General features: G+C 36.2%; 1 protein-coding gene across 4 annotated transcripts in view; it reads left to right on the top strand.

Moving 5' to 3' along the window:
- Positions 1 to 25,497, top strand: part of LOC149552836 (lysM domain receptor-like kinase 3) — a 132,537-nt gene that overhangs the window by 48,875 nt on the left and 58,165 nt on the right. The window contains exons 3-6 of one of the 4 annotated variants that reach the window (XM_089788374.1): positions 5,831 to 5,872; positions 7,469 to 7,753; positions 7,926 to 8,080; positions 8,209 to 8,298. In XM_089788374.1, the coding sequence (XP_089644500.1) occupies positions 5,831 to 5,872; positions 7,469 to 7,753; positions 7,926 to 8,080; positions 8,209 to 8,298 (572 nt within the window). The remainder of the gene's footprint in view (positions 1 to 5,830; positions 5,873 to 7,468; positions 7,754 to 7,925; positions 8,081 to 8,208; positions 8,299 to 25,497) is intronic. The other 3 variants (XM_089788375.1, XM_089788377.1, XM_089788378.1) reach the window with 3 other exon arrangements.

The following is a 25,497-nucleotide window of genomic DNA, read 5'->3' as shown; positions in this document are numbered from 1 at the left end:
TTTTTTTGTTTTTTCTCCCCTCCAAGTCCAAGTCGGCCAGCTGGGAAGACATGTGGAGTTGGGTATAAGAGGAGATCCTTCCCCCTTTCTCCCTCATTCCTCATTCATTCATTTCCATGCTTGGGCGAGTTTTCATGTGAGGAGTAGATTTGGAGTTTGGCGAATTTGTTTCAAGGCAGATTTTCTCCTTATTGGGCCACTTTGCAAGGGCAGTTCAGATTTCTCCATTATTGGCGATTTTCCTTCTTGATGGCAGATTTCCCTTCTATTGGTGATTTTCCTTCTTGAGGGCAGATTTCTCTTCCATTGGCGATTTCTTCCTTGGGCAGATTTGGCCCTTGCTTTTGGGCTTTTTTTTCGAGGGCAGATTTTTTTATGGCGTTGGCAATTTTTGCAAATTCTGATTTTTGCAAGGAGCTGCGATTTTTTTGCCCTAGGTTGGGCAATTTTATTTGGAGGTGAATTACATGGTAAAATTCTGATTTGGAAGGGATCTGAAGTTCTTGAGGTTTGATCCTAAATTTCGAAAAGTCACTGTCTGGCTATTGGTTAAGGTGAATTTTAATCATTTAGAGTTGAAAGGGGTCCTTAAGCTGACATCCTTCTTTCGTTCTAGTCTAAGGATTGCTTCCCTTGGTTCTACTTGCCTTCTGGTCCACCACTCTACCATCCTGTAATAGGGCGACAAGATGGAGGATGTTAGTGCAAGTAAGAATCCCAAGCGAACAAACACTAAGAAAGACAAAGAGGATATGATGCCCAAAACACCCTTCTTCTCGAAAATGAAGCGAATAACTGACACCAATATTGGTACAGTGGACATGATATGGATGAAGGATAGACTAAAGGAAGGACAATCCCCCTTGCCAAAGAAGATATACAGATGCGAAATTGTACACAAAGCAACTTTTCCTCCTACATTGCTGTGTCCGGAATTGATTATGGAATGTGCATCCAAATTTGATCTAAACAGTAAATCCATCATTCTTGATGAAGGGAAGAGAGTGTTGGCCAACATTGGCAAACAAGCAACGAAGAAACATTCAACATTCCCCAGTACAAAAGCATGACAATTGTGATGATGGATTAGGCAACCAAATTGTTTCAAGATAACCAAGAGGCCTATTTCACGCATCTAAAGCAGAATTGGATTCACGAGGGAAAGAAAGGAGTTAATAGATCATCAAGGTTCACAATGGCAGATTTCAAACCAGAATATGGCGATTTTGTTGTTCTTCTCAGCCGGATCATGGGCCTAGCTCAAGGTATGCAATTTGAAAACTAGATGTACTTCTTCATTGATGAAATTGAAAAGGGAAAAAGAAGATTTGATTGGGCTAGAATCATAAGCGAGAACTTAGAATTGCAACTTAGAACCGTGCAAAACCAAAGGCAATTCTACATGGGATCCTATTTGTTTTACTTAATTGCTAGATTGTATAAGAGTCTGGGACTTAAGGCCTTAGGAGAAATTGGTAGTGGGCTGGGGCAATATTTGGTGCATGAATGCTATCTGCAGCTCCATTTGCATAACAACAAGGATTACAAGATATTTTGTGATGCCTTTGCCATGAAGACAGTAAGGGTATTACAAGGGACACCTACTAAGAGACTTTCACCGGAAGCAGAAGCAAGAATTAGGAAGTATGGGAGTTGGTTCATCCAATTTCCACAATTTACACACATCATAGTGGCAGGAAGTACAGTTTGTCCCAAGAGACTTCCTAGGTACCCACCCGACAAGGTAGTTTTAATGGAATTGGCTAGGCAACTTGAGCACTATGATAGAATAATGAGAAATAATAGAAAAACAGGCATTACCTTCTCAATCATAATTGGCAATGATAGTTGCCCCAATCGGGCCTCCTTTGCAGCTGCGGAGAAGGAATTGGAATGGTATCATCTAGGATGGTACAGAGCAAGGCAAGGATTCGATCCCAGGGGTCTTATCAAGGTATCTCATGGAAATGAATTTAAACATGTTCCCACCATAGAGGACTTTTGGGCCAATGCTAAGGATGACTTTCATGTAAGAAAGCTAGCTTTCTCAAGATTGTCGGTGAACATGATGAGAGATATCAAATGGAGAGGCCTTGATATTCCCGATCAACTGGAGGATGATGGAAATGTGCTGAGAGAAGATTATGATATAGTAGAAGGAACAGAGTTGAATCCAGTGGATTGGGATGACCATCAGGATCCTTCCTTGGAGGTAGTCACAAGGGTAGTAGATTTACATATTGAGTCGTGGTATAATGAAATACTAAAGAAGCTACAAAGACAAAGGATTCCCCTTACCTATGAGATGATGAAGCTAAAAGAGAGACAAACAGAATCAGTCAGATAGATGAATGAAGGAATTAGCCGACAACAGGAAACAATTAGAAACAGCAAGAAGAAAGCCTTGGAGGTTAAAAAAAGCAAAGAACATCAGGAACCTCCAACTAAGAGACAGCACACAGCGCCGTCAAGAGAAAGTATAATTGAGGCGAGAAGCCAAGAGGTCAATTCAAGTGATAAAGGGGCCGCGGTAGAGGTGAGCTCTGATCCAGAATCAAGTGGTTATAGTGAGAGTACTGAATACTCCCCTCTCTCGGAGAACCAACAAGGTGATGGTATCGCAGTTACTAATGGAGAAGAGGATGGACCAATTGATATTGAAGAGATAAGTTAGGCGCCTGAGGTCGTTGGTGATGCTTTGTTAGTCGAACCGAATCTAGATTTGGGGAGATACACTACACCACTATGGTTAAGGCAAATGCTTATGCCAAGAGGCGAGGTGGTAACTGCCCATACAGTTGAAGACATCCAAGGTTTAATAGAACATGGTGATAGTGAGATAGTGAGAACCAAAAACAAATGGCAAAAATGGTGGCAAAGGTAATTAAGAGCGACAATGATGGTCACTGAAATGTTCAAATTGCTATACCAACAATCAATAAGGTAGTGGGTGAAATTGTGGCCTAGGAATATGAGATAGTAGAACACAACTTGGGAATAAATATAGATGATATGGAATGTGAGGAGATCCAGGAAGGTATATCATCAATCAAAGAAAGGTTGAGGAAGGCAAATGAAAGAATAGTAAAGTTGGAGGCCAAGAACAAATATTGGAGAGATTGCCAGCCCATCCAACAGCTGCACTAGGCAGCCCTTCCTCAAGACAGCAAGAGCAATTTCGAAGAGATATCAACTCAGCTACATGAAGTCAGGGATTGGATCCATGATACAATCCAAGATGGGCGAAATTTCTTGCCTTCTTTCATCTCGACATTCCAGTCATTAGTGACTATTAGAGACAAGTTTAGATTATTCAAAGAGGAGTGGAGAGGTTTCCTTCCTATCAAAGATTTGGCTATTCTTAGGCTACAGGCGTTCATTGGGCTACCAGAAGCATATTTGGAGAGGGCCAGGTTGGTTGATGAGAGAGGATTGAGTACAGTTGAATCTTGGTTTGTTGCATTGACTACTAGATTTAGAACACTTGAAGAAATACATAATGAGATTGCACGCACAGCTCAAGTGTCGACACTTCCATTTTAACCATGATGAGCGACCTTGGGATGACACTTGATTTTGAGGATATCAGAGAAGAGGACATCAATGAAGCAAAGCTTGGATCGAGATTGGATGAGCTAGGAAAGGTTACTATCAAGAAGAGACATTTGGGCACCCTTTCCTCTCTCAATGCTTTTATTGGATTTGCGAAAGAATATGAGAAGGATCATGAAAAGATACTACAAGCAGCAAGCAACGTGGTGAAATCAACGGAACTCGGGACGAAGCACACACCTTGTCCTTCTATGGAGGAAGCCAACGAAAGGCTAGCTAAGTTCATTGCCTTAGCTAAGAAAATGAAAGAAAAGGGAAGAGTTATATTAGAAGATCATTTGATGTAAGCCCAAGTGGCAATTTCTCTTTCTTCTAGAATAGGACAAGTGTTTATTTCTGATTGGCCACCATTTTGGTGTCTTCTCATTGGTTGCCACTTTTTGCACTTTTTTCATTGGTCCATTGATGAGGTGGCAGCTTCTCATTGGCCGATGGGGTGGCAACCCTAATTAGGGTTTTTAGGATGCAATCTAGATCGTCGATCTTGTTTTGATCTCCACTGTTTGTTGTATTTTTGGCCCCTATATAAGACCATTTGCTCTTATTTGTAAAGGGTTGGAGAAATTGTTGCTAAGATAATGCCAAAATTCGCTATTTCTTTCTCATTGTTGTGACTTGCATGGTGATTAAGAGCCTTTGGCTTTATTGCATGTTTTCGACTTCCAAATAGTTAGAGTTAAATTTCTTTTCAAGTTGTTAAAGTTGGTTGCATTTCAAGTTGTTAAAGCAAGAGTAAAGTAGATGGATAGTTGTATGGTAGCATTAGTAGATGTTTGTTAGGGATCAATACTAGACCACTAGCATCCTAGCGGCTGGTTGGGAAGCTTTGTGTGGTAAATTAGTTCATTTTCCTTTGAATCATTGCATTTGTGGAGGTGGAGCCGCTGGTTAGTCTTCATTAGATTCAATCCTCATCCATTTGCCAACCTTCCATTCATAGGAGTAGCAGTAGAATAGTGAGTAGCTGAGTAGTCAAAGTAGAGAGAGAAGTTGGAGAAGTAAGTTAAGTATCAGAACACACCCATTCACCCTCCACCACCATTGCTTTCCCATTGACATCATCATTGGCAGACACATCCTCCATCATCACCACCATCAACATTATCTGCCACTCGCATATTTCACAAACCAAACCCCCATCTCCATCATCCCACCAAAGTCCAAGTCATCCTCAACAATTTGTGTAAGGCCACCTACGTGATTACCAGCGAATCACATCGATAAAACTGAGTATCCACAAGTGTAAGGAACATTGGAGTAATTCTCGTATCCTATGAGCAATAGCTTTTCAAGAGAGGAATTGTATGTTTGATACTCCATATCAGATATCCAATTACTAATATGTTATGTAAGTGATACAAAACTTGCATCAACAAAATTCAGTAATAGATTTTAAGCTATACTGTCCTTCTTATCTAGTTTATTTGTTTGCATTCCGTTTATTGAATCATTGTTTGAATTAATTGTTGGAGGCTTTGGATTCTAGTTGTTAATTCACCCAAGTTATCATTCGTAAACTGTTGTCTTAGGAGTTGTTCTTGCGTCAACCACCGAGCCACTAGTATTATCGTAGCAATAGGAGATTTTTGTAGAGTTGTAAGTTGTTGTAACTTGTGCATCTTTCCTGAAAAAAGAGGAAAAAATTGAAAGAACCACTCCTATTGTAATTTTAGTTCAGATCATATTCGAGCCACCTACGATAAGAAGGGAGCCTTCCCTATTGCTGAGAGGAGAGATTTGTCTCACTACACTGTTGTCTAAAATCACAATTTTGTAAGTTGTAGTTTTAGTGACTTACAAAATATTTAGCCAACAAATCTTTTGTGAGTAATTCCGTAGCTGTGTTATTAATTTGTAAATTCATACTTGAGACCTACTATTCTAGATTAATTAAATATAGAATCACATCCATTTGAAAGTATAAAATATATGAAGACATAAAGCATAACGAAGAATACTCTTTACTGCACGAAGATGCAAACCATACGCGAAGAATACAGTTTAATGCATGAAGACATGAAACATAAACAAAGTATACATGTTATACACACCTTATTAGATTTCTTCCTATAGAAACAAATGTGTCTTTCTATCCATAACATTTATAATTAATTTTTTTACTTCAATATTTTCTCAAGTACACATGTATGTATTTCTAGATTCCGTTTTATCTACTAGAAATTAGAATGATTCCCTGTTTTGTACTTTTATCCTACAGGATGGCAGGATCTTGCTCTATCACCTTTTGTAATATCCCCAAGTAAGTCCATCCAATTATGCAGAATGAATTTATGTTTGCTGTATTTGAATAAACTTAATTTATACCATAAAGATAACAACTGTAGGTAAATTAGTAATAAGCTGTATGTGTGAATTGAGAAGACCATGTTATCTTGGTTATTATTCCCGTTTATGAGAATGCTGAAATCCAATAGATTGCTTAGACACAAAACTCAATGATTTCCCTCAAGGTTTTTATAGAGCCAAGCCCTTAAGCCTTTCTTGGACATGTCGGCAAGTTGCTCAGGGTCGCTGATCTTTATCCTGTCTTGGGACTGACTGATTGGCTGGATTTACAGAAGCCTCTTCAATATTGCATTTATGCTCTTCTTCTCACACTGAGAAATAATAATTAGACTTGGGCATGTATGTTTAAAATAGTTCTCTGATATTTTTTTATCTTTATTATTTAAATAGGCAAATTGTTCATACTAGTCAATCGATGCATAAATTCCTGATTTATGATCTGGAAGTTTTCCTTACTTGCCCGATGCTATTGGTTGTATAGGGATCTAACTGTATTTAATATACAATTGCAGACATTGTGTAATTAATTTCTTTTTCATTATATTTCTTCCACGGTGCCACTGTTGTGTGGAATGTGTTGTAGATATTCTGAGGTGAATTCTCAAATGTTATTCTGCTGTTCTTACCAAAATTCATCTTTTATATTCTATATTACCATATTGATTGAGTTGAACTTAACTTTTATATCTTCTTAACCAAGATGTGGCAGCTTTTCGAGTTGAAAAGTCATTTTGTTTCATTATATTTGGTTCTTTCATTAACTATATTGTATTATAATGGGTCAATATTTATTTATTTTTATATTCTATTATTATTATTGTTGAATCCTATTTTTAAAAAGGGGACATCACAAAAATATTATATCAAATATACAGAGAAAGACGTGATCATGTCCATCAAACTATATCAAACATATGGAAAAATTATGAAATTACTTATCTCCACATATTTGTATTTATAATAAAGTAGTGCAAGCTTGGACTTGCTCATTATTCATCTGCTAACGATATCTGGTTGTTTTGTCTTTCCTTAATCTTTAATTTGGTCTCAATAAATTTGAATTCATCTTTACCAATCTCAAGTAATAAAAATACATACAAAAGGTTCCCAAGTCTTCCTTAATAAGAAACATTAAGAACATCACAATATACAACTCAAACATTCAAAATTGTTTTCAGTTTATGTTATAATCTAATAGTTTATATGGAAAATAGAGATGGAATTGAAACATACAAATTTTTCTTTCATCTCAAGCAGTTGGCTGTGTGCTTTGTACTCCCTCTTTGAATGGATGTCAGTCTGTTATCCTCTTCTTCAGTCTACTAGATCAAAATTCGTGATTCCATTTTTTGATGGAACAAATATCCTTTCTGGTTTCATTACCATTGCGTTCAGCTAGCCATCCTTCAATGTCTTTCCTTCCAAATGCAAGAATGCTTGAACAGAGCCTAACCTTGGGTAATCTGCTTTTTCTAACAGTATGTCTGTTGAAAATAATTTAGGCCAGTATTTCCCTTATCTAACATTATTTTCTTTTAAAATTCCTCAGAAGAAGAAAAGACCAAGCCTAAATATCAAACAGGATTAATTCTAGGAGTTGCTACTGGTGTGGTTTTCCTTTTGGTTGTGTTGATAATGGGGGGATCCTATTTGCGATCAAAATCAACCGAACAGGTTGAGGAAACATTCAGTAAGAAAGATAGCCACCACAATCGAGATCTGGAAGCATCAAAACATTTACAGAAGACCAGTTCAAAATGTTGTTATTTGCCTTTCTGCCAATTTCTTGAGAAGGAAAAGGTCAAAACTAAACATGCAGATTCTTTTCCAAAAGGTGTGGTTTTCATTTGATGCTAACAGATAGATATGTAAATAGGATTTGAGTTAATTTTTATAACATGGTTATGAATTGGTTGTTGGAACTTGTTTCTTCTGTTTGATCAATTTAGCTCTTTTCCATCTGTCTGTTCAATATAAATTCTGCTTTTATGTTGTTGTATATGCAGGTTCCACAACCTTTAGAGTGATAGAGTTGGATTCTGAAAAGCCGGCTGTTTTAAAGTATGATGATATTCTTGAAGCAACTAATAATCTTGACGAATCTAAAAAGATCGGCGAGGGATCATACGGCTCAGTTTATTTAGGAAAGCTTATGGATAAGGTTTCAATTTCAAAACAATAGCTTTAACTGTTTTGGCATGCCAGATATATTGCTTGATTCAAATACATTGAATAATATTGTCTTAAACACTATTAACATTTGAAATTTTATCCTTTTTGTTTTCTCAGCTGGTTGCCATCAAGCAAATGAGGAACACAAAATCAAAGGAATTTTTAGCAGAACTGAAAATCCTATGCAAAGTTCATCATACAAACTTGGTATGTCATATGTCCTAGAATAAGTAATGTGGAAATTGGCCATAAACTGTTGCACACTGTTTTTATCTTCCAAACATACATTTTTTATGTTCTGTTTCCTCAAGTTCTGCATCTTGATAAATGCAAATGACAGTACCCAATATGGATTTTTGATTTCTTCAAGATGGATATACAAGAAATGCGATTTTATCGTTTCATTGCTACATATAATACTTTTTAAGTTAATCTGTTCAGACTATATAAGTAGCATAGCATGGGTTTGTAATGCATCACATCACACTACTAATACATTCCTGTCCTCCTAATTCTTAACCTTAGTCTAATGATATATTCATTTGTCAAGCAATGTCAGCACAAATAGTTAGTCTTTTTAAATATTGTCTCATTATGTTCATTGATTATTGGATTGCTCATTAGGCCTCTATTTTATTTATGTGGTGTAGTGAAGCAGTACTTTTTTCCCATAGCATGTTGTATAAGTTTGCCTTGGTGGCTAGAAAGATGGTTCTGTTGGGTAGGGAAAATTGCACGACTAATATTTTGACAAGGTGCATTATATATAAAATGTGTATGTGAGAGAGGACTAATAAGAGCGTGAACTCTGATTTATCATTGGATTTAGAAACTCTTTCATATGTCAACTAATGCCTGAGAACTTTGCTGAGCTAGCTTTTTTTGAGAGAAGAGAATTCCTTAGTTGGAACTAGCTGAATGTTGTATTCAAAGGAACAAAGGATGATGACTAAAAAATGTGGGAAAGCAATAGTGGCCCCATAGGTAGGATTGTAGGTCCATCAAGATGCCCTATAAAATTAAAATGATAGAAGCTAAAATGGTGCGGTGTGATGTTTTTTATTAAGGGAAAAACAGGTTTTGAAGGGACCTCAAAACCCCTTTTACATCGAGAAGTTAAACAGATATAGCATTATGCCCCATCACAAAATTATGCTGGCAAAGACTAAAACCCAAAACCCAACATCGAGAAAGACAGAGATCAGCAAAAAGCCAGCACTAGACAGAGAAGAACAAAAAGACAAAACACAACGATCAAAAACATCAGAGACCCTGAAAGGACAAAGATAAAGACCAGAAGAGAAATTAGACCAGATTCTTAAGAGTGTTGGCCACCTCATCACTGATAGCATTCATTGTTTTGGCTACCTTCTTAAGATCCTCCAGGTCATCAAGCTGAGAAGTAACCACCATCTTCCTCTTGCTCGCCCTAGTCCTCTTATCCTTCAACATTCTCAAAGCCAACCCCTCTATCTCTACTGGGTCCATAACCAAATTTTCTCCTCCGCTGTCTATAACCCCTCCTCAACCGTACCATGTTGAGGAGGGGCACTGTGCAGATTGTCCAGCTTAGCTGTAGGGACTTTTGTTTAAGATTTAGACTTCTAATCTCATGGAAAGCCCACCTATTCAGGGACAAAGCCTTAGCTGTTTGGAGGACACCAAAATGAGGCTCTTGCTTATCTTGGAACTCAGTAGACCAGATGTCCCCAGAACCACCCTAGTAGAACTTCTCTTCTCACCATAACCATGCAAATAGTTGGGGGAAATAGAAATATCATGAACCAAATTGGTGGTAAAGTCATTAACCAGTGACAATTGTATATCCATTTCCTCTTCACTTTTAAGGAAGACTACCAATAGGGCTAGATGGGATCTTCGCCACCTATGGCACACCAATGCAAACTTCACTAGGGGCAACTCCAATTTCACTGTTTAATCCCTCCAACATCCTTCTTGAGCCTAGAAACCTACCTCACCTTAAAAGGGACAACCATAGGGGACCCTTCAATCTGATGGGAACCCTCAATAGTGTCACTATCCTTTGCGTGTTCACTTTCCTCTCCAAAATAAACATGAATCTTTTTAGGGGGTAACATCTCATAAGATGGAGAGCCATCCTTGTGGTCTTTTGTGTGGTTTCCCTCTTCACCAAAGACCACCTTCTTAGGGGTTGGCTTAGGCTTCTTAAGAGCAGGGGACTTCATCATCTTTTTTGAGCTTCCCTCCTTGACCACGAACTTAGAATCCTTATCACTAGCAGACGCTGTATCAAAAGAGGGGGACTCCACACCCTTGTCCGTAACAAAAGATAAAGGATTTTTTGCTTTCTTCGCCCTCAAGTACCTATACAAAATTAAGATTTATCCTTGGTGAAGCACCGCTTTAGAGGGTTTCTTCTTGTAGTCGTAAATACTAGCATTCAAAGAGGAAAGGAAAAAGAAAGGAAAGGACACATGATCTTTGTATCTGAATTGGTTTAGAAAGACGACATGATACCCATGGAGCCTCATAAATCTACCATCAACTTGTTGGCCTGACTTTTCACGTTGTTGAAATCCTCAAAATTTGTTGTGAAAATTCATTTTTTCCCATCTAAGCTATTAGGGTTTGCGATTCTCATGTTCAGTCATGCCCTAGAAAATCCCTAGTTTTTGTGCCTTAATGTCTTGAATTTCCTTAAATATTTTGAAAATTTTAACGGCCACACCTTTGGTTAGGGCGGGAGATTTTAAAAAGCCTTAGATATTACTATAAAATACTTTGAAAAACCCTAGTACCTTTTTAAGTTTATTCTATAGGGTTTTTCTTTGTTATTTTTGAAATCTCTTGTGAAATTTGTTTTTTCCTTAACTCGTGACTCTATTTTCAACCCATGGTTACATTGTGATTAGCCTGTGTCTCGCAAATTCCCTATTCGTAACCCTCCTGTTGCGTTATTATTGTAACCGTTGATTTTCTTGAAAATCTATGGATGTCGCATTCTCATAGTTTCAAGATGCAATATTCTTAACCAAAGCGAGAAAGCGAGGGAGTGACACCTATTCTTTGGGACCTAAGGAAATAAAGAAGTCAACATTTTAATAGCAACCCTACAATCTTGCCAAGATCAACGATTTGCATATTCTCACAAAATAAAGCTATGCAAATTTTAAAGAAAGTAACATTGCGAGATTTTGATGCGTGTCCTTGTAGGGGTCGTAAGGTCTTACTTTAAGTGTTTCGTTCTAATGTGCTGGCTGTCACACCGGGATTGGTTCCTAAGTTAGACTGAGTTTTCTTTCTGGGCTGTTTCTTGATCGTTGATCTAAGTGCAAATCAAGGGCTGTCGCATCCTTACAAGATGTTCGATGTTTAAAGAAAGCGAGAATGCAAGGGATTGTTGTGTGTCCTAGTGGGTCCCCAAAGCATGGAATACGATTTATTTTTCCCAACCGTTGATCAAATGGTAGATCGATCACTTGTGTTGTCGCATAATGAAGGTACAAGCAATTTAAAAAGTGCGACAAAACGAGAAGCTAGAAAAGTGTCCCTATGGGCCCGTATTACATTTCAATAGCCTGAAGAATGAGCATTTTCTTTGGCCATTGATTCAGATGAAGATCAACGGTGGTCGCATTCTCGCAAAGTTAAAGTGCAAAGTTTTAAACTAAAGCAAGAATGCGAGACTCGACACGTAGAATTTGTGGAACCAGCTTGTGTTATTAGTTGCAAAAGGGATGATATCAGCATAGAGTACCAGATGGCTTGCTTTGATTTGCTTTGCATATTGACTATGACAGAGATTAATAATTTCTCCCAACCGTTAGATCAAGCTAAGATCAATGGCTGTCGCATCCTTGCAAAATAAAGATGTTTGAAGTTTAAAGAAAGCGAGAAAGCAAGAATTCACCATGTGTCCATGTGGGCCAAATTTTAAATACAATAGCAGAGAGGGATCTTAACCATCCATTACCTAAGGATCTACAGTGCTCGCATTCTCGCATAATGAAGATGCATGGTTTTTAACCAAAGCGAGAATGCGAGGGGATAACACATGTCTTAGTGGGTCCATTTCTTAAAAAGAATGTAAAGACGAAGTAATTTTCCTAAGCATGAAATGCAAAAGGATCAATGGTGCTCATACTCTCGCATAATAAAAGTAATCAAGTTTTAACTAAAGTGAGAATTCAAGACTTCGACATGTGTCCCACTAGTTAAAAGGTGATGCAATTTCGAAGTTTGAATCATAGCCATCACAGCCATCAGACTTTATCCAAATCAATGACCAATTTTCAAATTGTTAATGTAACATGCACAATTCGACTGTTAGAGCATTAATAGTGTTTCAAGGTGACCTTGTGCGAAATAATTCTGCTTAAAGTTTGTAATTTACTCCAAAACTTGTTACAAAGCGAAAGAGATTTGAAGCATAGTAAAGCAGAGCTTGGATTTTGGGTTTCCATACAGTGAATTGTTTCGATTAGATTATCTTGTTGAGATTGAAAATTTTGTGAGTAAGTGCTTGAACTTGTGTTGTCTGAAGATTTCCTGTTTCAAAATTTCTTGAATTAATAAACAATGCCTCCACGAAGAGATTTTTCTAGGAAGACGGATTATCGGCATAGGAATGTACATGATGATTTCCTTGAACAATTGCCCCTCTCTACCAACGAAACAACTAAAGGAAAGGAATTGGTTCCTAAGAACCCTAGACTGATAATTAGTGAGGGTTTCTATGACAAGGAAAACTGGTTGAGAGATGCAAAGACATCAATGGGCGGGTTGGAGTTATTTAGAAAATGATTTTTGCAAAGAAAGCATGATACCCTAATCTTTGGGAATTTGACATTGGAAAGTTGGTTGTCCGGAGTGTTTTTATGGATGATGACTTGCTGACAATGTTGGCAAAAAGATATGATCCTGTGTTGAGGGTTGTGAAGAATCATGTTGGAGATAACTTGTTTAGGGTAACAGCTGAGGTAATCAGAGAAGTCTTTATGCTGAACCCTAATCATGCATTGCATGAAAAAATTGACTTGGATAATCTACGATCAAGGTATGATTCTCAGGGAGTGTACCTTTGGGGAGGACCATTACAAGAATATTTTACAAAGGTAGGGCATCTTTCATTGGTAACATCTTATGCCGTAGAGCGCTTATTAAAGAAGTATTTCAATCTAAGGGCACAAACCCTTTATATCTCCCTTTGCAAAATCTTTGGCATGGATGAGCAAGACCACATCCAGGGGTCTTTGGTTTTTATGGTTGCTCAAACTTTTCAATATGGTATGAGATCTATTTTTTATTTTGCATCTTACTTAGCTAAGGAGATACATAATGGATTGATTGGCATCAACAAGAGTAAGGCTGATAGGCCCTTTTTCTAGCATTCATTTTTTATGTACATGTGCTTGTACAAGGTTGTTTCTGTCTTTGCAAAAGACATGAAACTAGAGCTAGAAAAAGATGGAGAGAAGTTGCCAGTTCAACTCTGGAGTGCAGACATGACTTGGGAAGTCACGGATGCCAGTTTCATCTGTTTTGACAAGTATTTTGCTTTGAAGATGAGGATTTTGTTAATTGGAGACAACCCTTGAATTCTTCAACCCTTGTTAGAGTTGATCAAACCTAAAGATCATGCTAAAGGTTTTAAAGTTAGTCACAATTGGGGGGATATTATCCCTTGCTTGGTTTCAACTATATTCAGAGCATATGGTTTCCAGGGGAAACCTCATGTCCTACCATATCAAGTGGCCTTAAAAGTAGGAATTGCTGAATTCTTATGGCAGGTAGGAGGACTTGAAGAGAGGAAATTGGTGGGAAGATCTAGGGGAACAATCTTTCCAAATTTTACAATCATTCACAATTTTGTGCTCAACAAAGGAGGATGGAGACACTTAGGTAAGTTCCTTGACAATTATCAATTAGCCCAGTCCCATTCTCGTTTTATTGATTTAGAAGGATTCTATGATATGTTCAAAGAAAGAACTAAGGCCAAATCATATGACAAATTGGTTTGCTTTCTTGAAGATATAATTAGGAATGAATTTTCTCTACAAGAGCAGGAAATAAAGAAAGAAAAATGGAAGGTATATAGTGGGGTTTTGGAATTTGTCAATGCCCTAGATAGGAAGTATGACCCCTTAGCTGACATAAAATATTGGGGAGATAAAATAAATAAACTCATGGCACATTTTGCTGGGATAAAGCAAACTCCAAATGAGAAGAAGGAAATACTAATAAAAGCATACCCAGATCAAGCAAGGGAGGTAGAAAAGAAAATGACTAATAATTTTATAATAAGCCTAGGGTAGTACACCCTATAGAGGAAAGCAGGGTATGTAGTTGCTAGGAATGTCGGCCACAACCAATTCTAGTAAACAAAAGGCAATTTTCAGAAAGCCCACACAACAATAGTTGCAAAAAGATAAAAATTGGAGCAAGGTTCCTCAGCAAGGGTAGAAGAATATTCCCCATCCCAAACCCCTATCCATTTTGATAGTGAAGACTCCTTGAGGGAGCAATTGAAACAGATAGAGGGTCATGATAATGTCTTAATAACAACATCAAAAGTAGAGGGGACACCTGAAGAACCTCCAATGCCACTCTTAGCCCTTACTGTTGAAGATTTGAAAGGGAAAGAGATGGATCCCGTTGTAGAGCAGGCTACCAAAAATTTTTTGGATGATGATAATTTTGTGAAATCTAGGGCATTCATCTAATTTTTGTGGAGGAGCAATATAGAAAATTTTGAGGCAAAGTGTAAGAAAAGAAAAAAAAGCAACCTAATAGATAGGACTCTGATACAAGAGGAAATAAAAGCTAATTTGATGCATGAATTTAGTCAGATAACCCCTTCAGGGGGAAGGCAATTACTGAAGGGTTCAGGAGTGCTCATACTCCTAGGATTGGGACATAGCTAATGCAATGATTTTTGATGCAATAAGGAGGGAAAAGGAAACAAAATTTAGTACTGAGGAAGAGGTCAAGGAAGCCCATAAAGGGGCAAAGTATAGCAATGATCACAAGGCCTTGGTAATATGGTCTATACAAAAGAGAGATAAGGCAAAAATCCAAGAAGTTTCAGATGTTGAGCACGTGGGAAGCCTGGTGGTATATAGGGTTGGATAAGTGGATAGTGAGAACGTTGCTCAAATGAATAAAGAAGTAGTTGATTTTGGTGTAGAGATAGCTGCAAAAGTCAAATAAATTTCTTGAGCTAAATGCAAAACTTGAAAAGGTGCTAGAGGCATATGATGAGAGGGGAAGAAGAATATATGAAATGGAGAATATCATTTCAAACCTACAGAAGCAACAAGGAAAAAGAAAGGTGGGCGAAGAACCCAACGAACCTTTAATTGCTTCCTCCCCCACTCTGCCTCCTCCGATTGGACCCATAGTAGAAATTCCAAGTACACCTCAACATCAGGATGTCTACACTGCAGATGAATTGAGCGCGGAGAAAGCCAAGCTCAGAGCAGCACAGGTAGAGGTGCAAATTCAATATGAAGACAGGGTAAGGGATACAATTTTGTTTCTGGTAGATAGGGTAAGCTGGCCTCTTTTCTATTTAGAATTGTCAAGGTTGGCTATTTGGAAGGAACTAGAGAGCAATGAAGCCACCTTTAGGGAAATTTTGAATAAATGGATCAGTAGGGATGATGTCATCACCTCTCTATGTTTCTCTGTCATTGATATAATTGATGACCAGATTGAGGAAAATTTCGACCAAGCAAATGATTTGATTCTTGACTAGAAAAGAGATGTGTTGCAAAGGTAATTGAGAATTTGCTTCTCTAGGTACCTCAGTAGGAATTTTGATCTTTTCCCCTATGTACTGAAAGGCCTAGGTATCATAAAAAGTAAGGAGTGGGGGAATGAACAGAAGGAAATAATGAGTGTTAGATTAAATGATGTGGTAAATAAAGAGAACTATATTTGGTTTACAAGAACAGTTGAAGAAGTCGTTCAAGTCCAATTATTCTTTGATTCTTTCCAAAAGGATTTTGATGAAATAAATAAGTTGGGAAAAGACATCTTGAAGAAAGAGAGAAATCTTGGATTTTAGTGTGCCAGATGACACAATTTTCAGCAAGTGGATGGTAGAATATTCTTCATCTTCAAAACTGCTATAGGTGGCATCTAAAGATAGGCTTGTAGACAAGGCGACAACCACAGAGGAATTTTAGTTAGTTGACAAGGTTGTCCAAACAAATGATAAAAAAGACCAGCTAATTGCTACAGATATCAAAGTGTCAGAGTCAAGTAGAACGGAAGAAGAAAAGGTGGTCCCACAGCCTGAGGAAAAGCAAGAAGAAAAAGATCAATCATCAGGTATAGTGGAGGAACAAGAAATTGCCAAAATAGAACTGGCCCCACCACAAAGCAACTAGTGAAGGATTCATTCTGCAATCAAACAAAAGGTCACAAATATTTTGGTTCTTCTTGTGCAGTTTTTGAAAGTGACATTTTGCCTTATATGTAATTCTTTTGTTGTAAGGACAATTGTCCTTTTCCCTCTAGACCTGAAGCTTGTTGCAACTCACACTATATAAGTGAGTTTCCAAGGCTAGAGGAGGGTCCAAGTTTCTTTTTGCTACATTAAGTTTGTATTCTCTGAGTCGGTCCATGCATACTGTAATTCTTTTCTAGAGTTGAATATAAAAGTTAACAGTTGCTGGTCTATGTGTATTATTTTCTGATGGGGATAACCATTCTATTGTATATCATTTCATAGAGATTAATACAAATGTAGAAAGCTAGTTGTTCACCATAGTTCTTGTCTCTTCTTTATCTCCATTTTGTTCTCTAAGATTTAATGGCAAAGTTTTTTAAGTTTTAGTTGTAATTCATTTTGAATTATATTTCAATTTGCTTTTGCTGATTATCTAATGGGTTATGTAAGTGCTTAATGCAAATTGGAAGAACTTCATGGTTTTCATTGAAGATATGATAATTATGAGATCTAGAAATGAATACTAATAATCCTTTCACAAAGTGTCAAGATAAGATCCCGAAATAGATGTATAATCCCTGTGAGTTTATAGCCCAATAGACAAGGCACTGGCCAGTCTTAAGAGTTGATCTGGTTGGGATGTTTTACATAATGCAGAAATCCATATAAATCAATCTTTTACTATTCTGTTATTAAATCTTGAAATGTCAACCTATGTTTGACTTATGAAGTTTTAGGGTTTGATAAAGTAGCTTTTGTCATCTCTTTAATGTTCTAGTGTTAGAAGAAAGAAGGCTTAACCATTTGTTATTTCTAAAGTTCATGTTGAGAATCTGAATACTAAGTGAATAAGAATGAATTCCTAGGTAAATCCGCCTGAATCTTACAAAATTCAAAGTGGAGAAGACCCCAAGGTCTTGTTGGTCCTTTTATTTTGCTTCTTAGAGTACCCATAATGGGTTTTAGCTCATTCCTAGGTTTCTGACATTGTAAAAGGTTGTTAAAATTCTGTCAAATTGGAAGCCAACACAATTGTGACAAACTCCATAATCACCTTGGCCATGCATTGCCAAAAGGGCTTCAACTGACTGGGGTCATAATAAGTGTTACTCTTTTTTGACATGAACAAGGCTTCCTTCTCCTTATCATCTTTAGGGAATTTCTACAACACCAATTCAGAAACCTTCCAGTCCTCAAAATATTTCATCCCTTAGGTTGAGAGACCAATGGCCCTAGCAATAACCCTTTCAGTGCTCACAAACTTCTTACCTTCAAGGATCACCTCACCATGATTTCAATCTTCAACAAAAATATTAGTTACATTCGTATTAAACCCCTCAATTTTCTCCAGAAAGGGAGTCGTTCCACCTTTAGAAAGCTTGCTCCATATTTCAAAGTCTCTTTGGATGTGCTCACAGGTCGGGGGTTAAAGCCTCTTCAAGTTTCCACCCATCTTGTCTTTGCAATCGACTCTTATAATGACAATGAATAGAGAAGGCAAACCTTCTAAAAAAGAAGCTCTAGACACCCAAAAAATGTGCTAGTAGAAAGTAGTAACAATTAGAGGAAGTGAGATCCCATCTCAATGCCTTTTAATGCAATTAAATTTGTTGTGTTAGTTCCATCAAGCGTACTTGAATGATTGCCTTTTTTCTATTAAATCTTTCATAATTGAGCACATTTCTCAAATCGTTATCAATTAGTGTTTCCTCGTACCACATGCTTTTATGATTACTTCAGACCTTGAAATTGGCAAGGGAATTAGTAGTCATATTGTATTCTCGAGAGACATAGCAAGATATAACAATTTCCAAAGCTAGAAATAATTTCCTTGCACTCTTTTATAATATTGTCGATTAACCATGAAGCAGGACTAACCACCTTTCGACATTTGATAACGTTGTTAGAATCACCCTCTATCCAAACATGACTCACATTTAAATTCTTGGCAAGGATACGACCTTGAAGGGCTCTCATGGCCTCTGCATATTAGTTGGTATGATGGTGGCAAAGTCTCCTTTTGAGATTTTTTCATTCACCAAACTATAGAAGCATAAATCATTTTTGGGAAAAAATGACAAATCAAATTAGGATTTTTTTGAAAAATTAGGTAAAAATAACTTCAACCAGATTTACAAAAAAGAAGGAAAAATGTAAAAAGAGCCCAAGCTGGTTCTTGCTGACAATGCTACAAGACGTGAACGAGCATTTTGAATATTTTGGTGTTTTATTGTTTTTTGCTTTTTTGAGTTTTGAATATATATATATATATATATTTATAGAAATGAAATGAAATACTAAAATATGAAATCAACAGTTTATACAATACGCCAAATGTTGAAATGTGAGCAATATACAATATTTTCTTATTCAATTCAAAGTTGCAAACATATATAAGGAATTATAATGTAATGACATGAACTTGGGAATGATATACTTAGTGAGCAAGGGGCATCCAACTTCAAAACAAATTGCAGACCCAATATAATTAGCCATGACAGTCTAGGGTCAATGCCAATAATGGAATCCAGCGGCAACAAAAATGAATGTCCAAGTGGTGCTGTGTAATGTCCCCATTTAATTTTTTTAAAAATTAGGTTAATTAATTAAAAGGTCCTAAACATTAAATAATATCACAAGGACTTATTTAATTAATTGATTTAATTAATAAAGGGGACCAAATCATATTAATTATCTGTAGGTGTTAGCCATGTCGACACTCTTTTGTAAACTCTCAGGACTTTTCTCTGAAGGGGTATTTATGTGCGGCATGTAGGTAGTTGTTGGTATGCTATTTGGATTGTTTTCTTTGTACTGTGAATTCCTGTTGGAATTCTCTTGTTCGCCATTTTGGAAGTGAAAGATCTTCCCTACTTGGCTTTTCGGTTTCGGTTGGATTCGACCCTCACCCTATTTCGTTGCTTGTAATACTTTGCCTAGATTTGGCAAATCAGAGCACCATCTTTGTCTGTGAGAATTAATTGGATTATATTAGTATTCAATATCTATTCATGCTTGGCATTTATTTGATGGAGTTGTGTTCTAATATTATTTGCATATGAGTATGTATGCTCTTTCCAATTTTCGTACAATACCTGGCGTACTCCTCCATCCACCTCCCTCCGTACCTCTACTTCCATCCCTCCGTACACCTCTCTCCGTACTCCTTCCATCTGCCATCTGCCATCTTCCAACTTCCATCTACCATCTTCCATCCACCAACTTCCATCCGCCAACTTCCATCTGCCACCTTACTTCCAACTTCCATCTTGCAACCTCCATCTTTGATCTGCCAACTTCCATCCACCACCTTTCATCTGCCATCTTCCATCCAACAACTTCCATCTGCCATCTTCCATCTCCCAACTTCCATCTGCCATCTTCTATCCGCCAACTTCCATTCCCCATCTTCCATCTCCCATCTTCTAGCTGCCATCTTCCATCCACCAACTTCCATCTGCAAACTTCCATCTACCTTCCATCTACCATCTTCCATCTTGCAGCTTCCATCTTCCATCTGCCATCCTCCAAATCCATCGTACAACATTCCATTCTTCTATATGGGTATATACATTCCTCCATACGACATTCACATTTGAGGCATATCCAGTCCTCTGTACGACAAAGTCATTCCATCGTACGGTATCCTATTCCACCATGTGCAAAAGACATTTGTCCCTTTAGACTTAGACCAACGATAAGGTTTAGAAGAGGAACATTTCACGTTGTAGCAATAATAATCAAGGGCTTTACACAACCTGATCCCCTTCCCGAAGTGACGCCAATTCATAGGTGGTAGTGCATGGGGTTTCTCCTGAATATGAATCCCTAGTATGCAGAAAATAAGGCACTCAATTTTTAGGTAATGGAGTCGCCTCTAGACAAAGATTACACATGCTTGATAAGGTTGTTAATACCCAGTGCTCTATAAGTAAAACTGAATGCCATTTAGTAGGAAATTTGGCATTTAGAATGCAAAGAATGCCCACACTAAAACAAAGATCCTTGACGCCAAATAATGACGATGAAATGCAATCACAATTGTAAATTTTTTCAGACAAATTCATGTTTTAATATCTTAATAATACTTTCTAGAATAAATATTATATTCACAAATATAATATCTTATATTATTCTTCACAAGAACATATTACTAATTATAATTATAATTTCAATAATAAATATTACTAAGCACTTCACTTAGTATATTCTTAATATATCAAAAATGACAAATTATATATTGAAACACCTTGCTGATGTCACCTCTATTATTGACTTTTGCTGACATCACAAATAAAGGAAAGGCTGAAATTGTTTTTATTTGATGATTGTTTTACAAAGGTACTTGGTACCTTTAATATGGGGCTTGATGGGTGTGACTCATACACAAGTCATGTTCCACCCGATGGGCATGGCTCATGCATGAATATATATATATATATATATATATATATATATATATATGAGATATTATATATATTTGTTATTTTATTAATTATAATGGATAGACATGTCTCATGAGGAGACATGTCTCTCCATGTGTCATTTGCAATACATTTAAGAGGAGATTGACACATTTAAAAAATATACCAAAATGGCAATGCAATTACATCTGCAAACGATCCTTATAAAATCAACATGGTATCAGAGCCAGGTTGCATATGTAAATTACTATATGAAGAATTACGCAATTAATATAGATTAAATAAGGAGTGATTGAAACATAGAGAACGGATGCCAGAACCTGTGTATCCAACCATCAAATCATCATTGTCATTAATTACAAACTCTTGTACGCCTCTCTTTGACGCTTTTTGTAATAGCAGGGCGGCGTAAAAGCGAGCGTTGGAGGTGCCCCTCTTGAGAATAAAACCAAGATCAAAAGCTGGCATCCGGTGGTGGCAAGCGGCTCCTAGGCTTTGTTGGTCAAGTGAAGGGAATGAAGAATCCGCAAGGCTTCTTCACATGTCATCAAGGCATCGTAGTGGCATTCGATCTCGCAAGCTTCTGTAGGTTGCCTTTCAATAATAGAGATCAACATGGCCAATGCATTCGATGATGAGATGCACTGTCTGTTACTCTTATTTTTTATCTAACAGAGACATTTGGCACCTCAAATAATTTGTCATCGTTTTCAGAAAGCAACACTTCATGATATGTTAACAGGGGGCAAACCCCATCTCTCAGCACTAGCCCGCTTCCTCCATAGCCAGTAATAAGCGCCAGTTAGGCTGAAGATATAGGTAGGGATTGAGTATTTGGTAAGTCACCGAACCACCACATGGCATTTTATATACATTCAAAGAAAGAAAGGTAAAGATTCATACAGATAGTTTCTTATTTTAAGGAATTTATATTACTTAATAAGTAAATAGAATTGAAATTTAATATTGGTAGGGACAACTATTGAGTGTCTATTAATATTATAATTAATAATATGAGATTTAATAAATTGATAGATTTTATAAATTAATTGATATGTTGCAAGAAAATAATATAATTTATTATGATATTAATTGAGATAGATTTATATGTAGGCATATGTGATTATAATTTATCTATGGATATATAATATGATTATGGAAATAAATCATGATAATATATTAATAATTCACATTGAATATTGGAATAAAATCAATTAAGCATGGAATCAAGTTCTATTGTTCTTATTATTGAGAATAATTACTAAAAGTAATTTTATTATTATAAGAGCTATATGCCTTGATCTTTTCCTCTAAGATTGTTATTGCAGGAAAAAGAGGGAGATTTGAGATTCGGAGGGAGTCTGACATTTCATCAGGAAAAAAACCTTGAAAAAAAATCGAGCAAATAGAGGACACGATTCAATCAACCTTCAGTGATCTCTATTGTATTGACTCAAAGGGAATAGATCATGTTGAGAAGGATTTTCCAATGATCTATAAATTGTAAACAGTCAAAAGGACTACGATTTATGAATATTGTTCATAACAATGTGGGCCTACCCCCTGTGTACATCATGAGGAAGTGACGACTTCCGAATGATCATCACTTGTATTTGCAGAAGTTATTGAAAGGTGACGATCTTTCAATAACTTAATCTATTATGATGGATATCTTACGATGTCTATGTAGATCATGATAGATTATACTTTGCATGGTGGATGTTTATATGGTATGCATTATGAGAATGCAAGTGCATATACTTTATGAACATATAAAGCACCTAGTGAATGTCAAATGAGTTGACATTCACGAATGTCAAATGAGTTGACATTCACGAATGTCAAAAGAGTTGGCATTAAAATATCAAATGAGTTGATATTCAAAGTCAAATGAGTTGACTTTAAAATGTCAAATGAGTTGGCATTCAATAAACCAGGAAGTCAAATGAGTTGATATTCCTTAAACCATTTTTTACATTAAGGTAATATGTTGTTCATATTCTTGTTTATCCTCCCTAGCTAAGAGGGAGTGTTAATGTTTGGTAGCTTCAGTCGGTTAAACCTATGAGACTAATATATGTGTGTGTGTTATATATATATATATATATATATATATATATATATATATATATATATATATATGAGATATTATATATATTTGTTATTTTATTAATTATAATGGATAGACATGTCTTATGAGGAGACATGTCTCTCCATGTGTCATTTGCAATACATTTAAGAGGAGATTGACACATTTGAAAAATATACCAAAATGGCAATGCAATTACATCTGCAAACGATCCTTATAAAATCAACACTAAGGAAATACCGATGGGAGGATTATTTTATATAGGAAAATTGATGACAAAAAATGGTTTTATATAAATATAATACACATAATAAAACCATTAGATACCTAATATAATTAAATGTATTTCTATCCGAAGTGACCATAAGAATTTAACACTCCCTCTTAGTCAAGAAAGATAAAGACATTTTGATAATCAAAGGTAAAGGACGATCAATATTTGAATAACCCAAATATAACCAACCAGTGTTATCTAAGCTCTTAGTTATTAAAATACCTAGTATGCATTTATACAAACAACCCAAAGATAATCAACATGCTGACATCTGAGCTCTTAGTTGTTGATCTCACATAAATGCATACTTACCTTATACCCAATATGCATCTATACAAACAACTCAAAGATAAGTCAAGTTAATGACATCTAGGCACTCAGTTGTAAGTCTTACAAGGTGCATATTCTCATGATTTAAGTACAACACGTACTCAAAATGAATAATATAGTTATTAAGAAGATTATCTCCTTATAATAACTTTCACAAAAATATCATATGAAAGACATTTCTTTCAATAAGATTCACAAAATTGCAACAATTTTGGATACAACAAATAATATGAATCTCAATTTATTGAGATTTGTACTCAGGAAACATTATCATACCAAGACCTTTTGTGAATGTTTCCACTTTGGTTTTGGCAAGGGATTTGGTAAGAATATCAGCAATTTTGACACTCTGTACTGATGTAATTAAGCTGAATTACATTTTTCTCAACCATATCTCTCACATACTGATATGGTAACTCAATGTGTTTAAACCTATAATGAAACATTGGATTAGAGAGAGTTTAATACAACTTTGGTTATCCCAATAGATTATAGTAGGTTCCAAAGGTTTCTTGAATAGATCAAAGATAAGCTTTCTTAACCATACTGCTTCTTTGGTTCCCATGGCAGAAGCAATGTATTCAGCTTCTGTTGAACTCTGAGCTATTGATGATTGCTTCCTGCTGAACTATGATATCATTTATGATCCTAAGGTAAAGCAACATCCTGAAGTACTCTTGTGTTCTACTGAATCTCCTGCCCAATCTGAGTCAGTATATCCTTTAAGCTTGAAATCTTCATTCTTGTATTCTAGAACATACCCAATAGTTCCGCAAAGATATCTTAGAATGTGTTTTGCAGCTACTAAGTGAGTTTGTGTTGGTTTACTCAAGAATTAACTTAGTGCATTTACTGCATAACATATGTTAGGTCTAGTATTTACTAAATACATTAAAAATCCAATACTTTGATGGTAGAGAGTGGGGTCAGCATCTTTAGAGTCTTTAGTTTCTTCTTTTAGTTTAAAAAGATTTGTTTCCATGAGTGTCTTCATACGTTTGCTTTCCATCATTCCAAATCTTCTTAATATATCCAACGTACACTTCCCTTGATTAAAAAGAATTCTATGAGTATCTTACCATACTTCTAGTCCCAAGAAGTAATGTAGAAGACCTAGGTCTTTCATATCAAATTCAGGAGCTAGATCTTGTTTACATTTTGCTATAAGATGTTCCTCACCTGTAATCAGCAAGTCATCAACATAAAGAACTAGTATTACCATATCATTATTTTGTATTTTGAAATACAAGTTTGGATTTGCATTCTTTTTGGAGAATCCAAGTTTGATTAGATGGTGATCTATTCTTTCATTCCAAGCTCTAGGAGCTTGTTCTAAACCATATAGGGCTTTCTTAATTTTCACACATATGTTTGTTTGTTATGCACTATAAATCCTTCGGGTTGTTCCAGATAGACTTCCTTTTCTATTTCCCCATTTAAGAAGGCTGTCTTAACATCCATTTGATGAATTTTCCATCTTTTAGAGACAAAAATTGCAATTATAGTTCTAACTTATGTATATCTGGCCACTGGAGCAAAAGTTTCTTAATAATCGATCCCTTCCTTCTAAGAGAACCTTCTTGCAACAAATATCGCTTTGAATTTGTCGATACTTCCTTCTAGAGTATGTTAATTTTAAACAACCATTTTGACGACACAACTGATTTATTTTTAGGTCTAAGAACAATATCCAAAACTTCATTCTTAAGGATAGAGTTATATTCTTCAGTCATGGCATTTCTCCAATTTTGTTGTTTCATAGCTTCCTCTACATTTGAAGGTTCAGATTTTGAGATCTCACTCATAAGTGCAATGTAACTAGAGAATATGCTAGGTCTTTTGCTTTCTCTAA

The sequence above is a fragment of the Cupressus sempervirens genome, chromosome 6 (assembly GCF_028749045.1).
Source record: "Cupressus sempervirens isolate cs-2001-9-10 chromosome 6, ASM2874904v1, whole genome shotgun sequence".
Taxonomy (NCBI): Eukaryota; Viridiplantae; Streptophyta; class Pinopsida; order Cupressales; family Cupressaceae; genus Cupressus; species Cupressus sempervirens.
The sequence above is the reverse complement of the archived record's forward strand: the minus strand, read 5'-3'. Positions and strand labels throughout refer to the sequence as shown.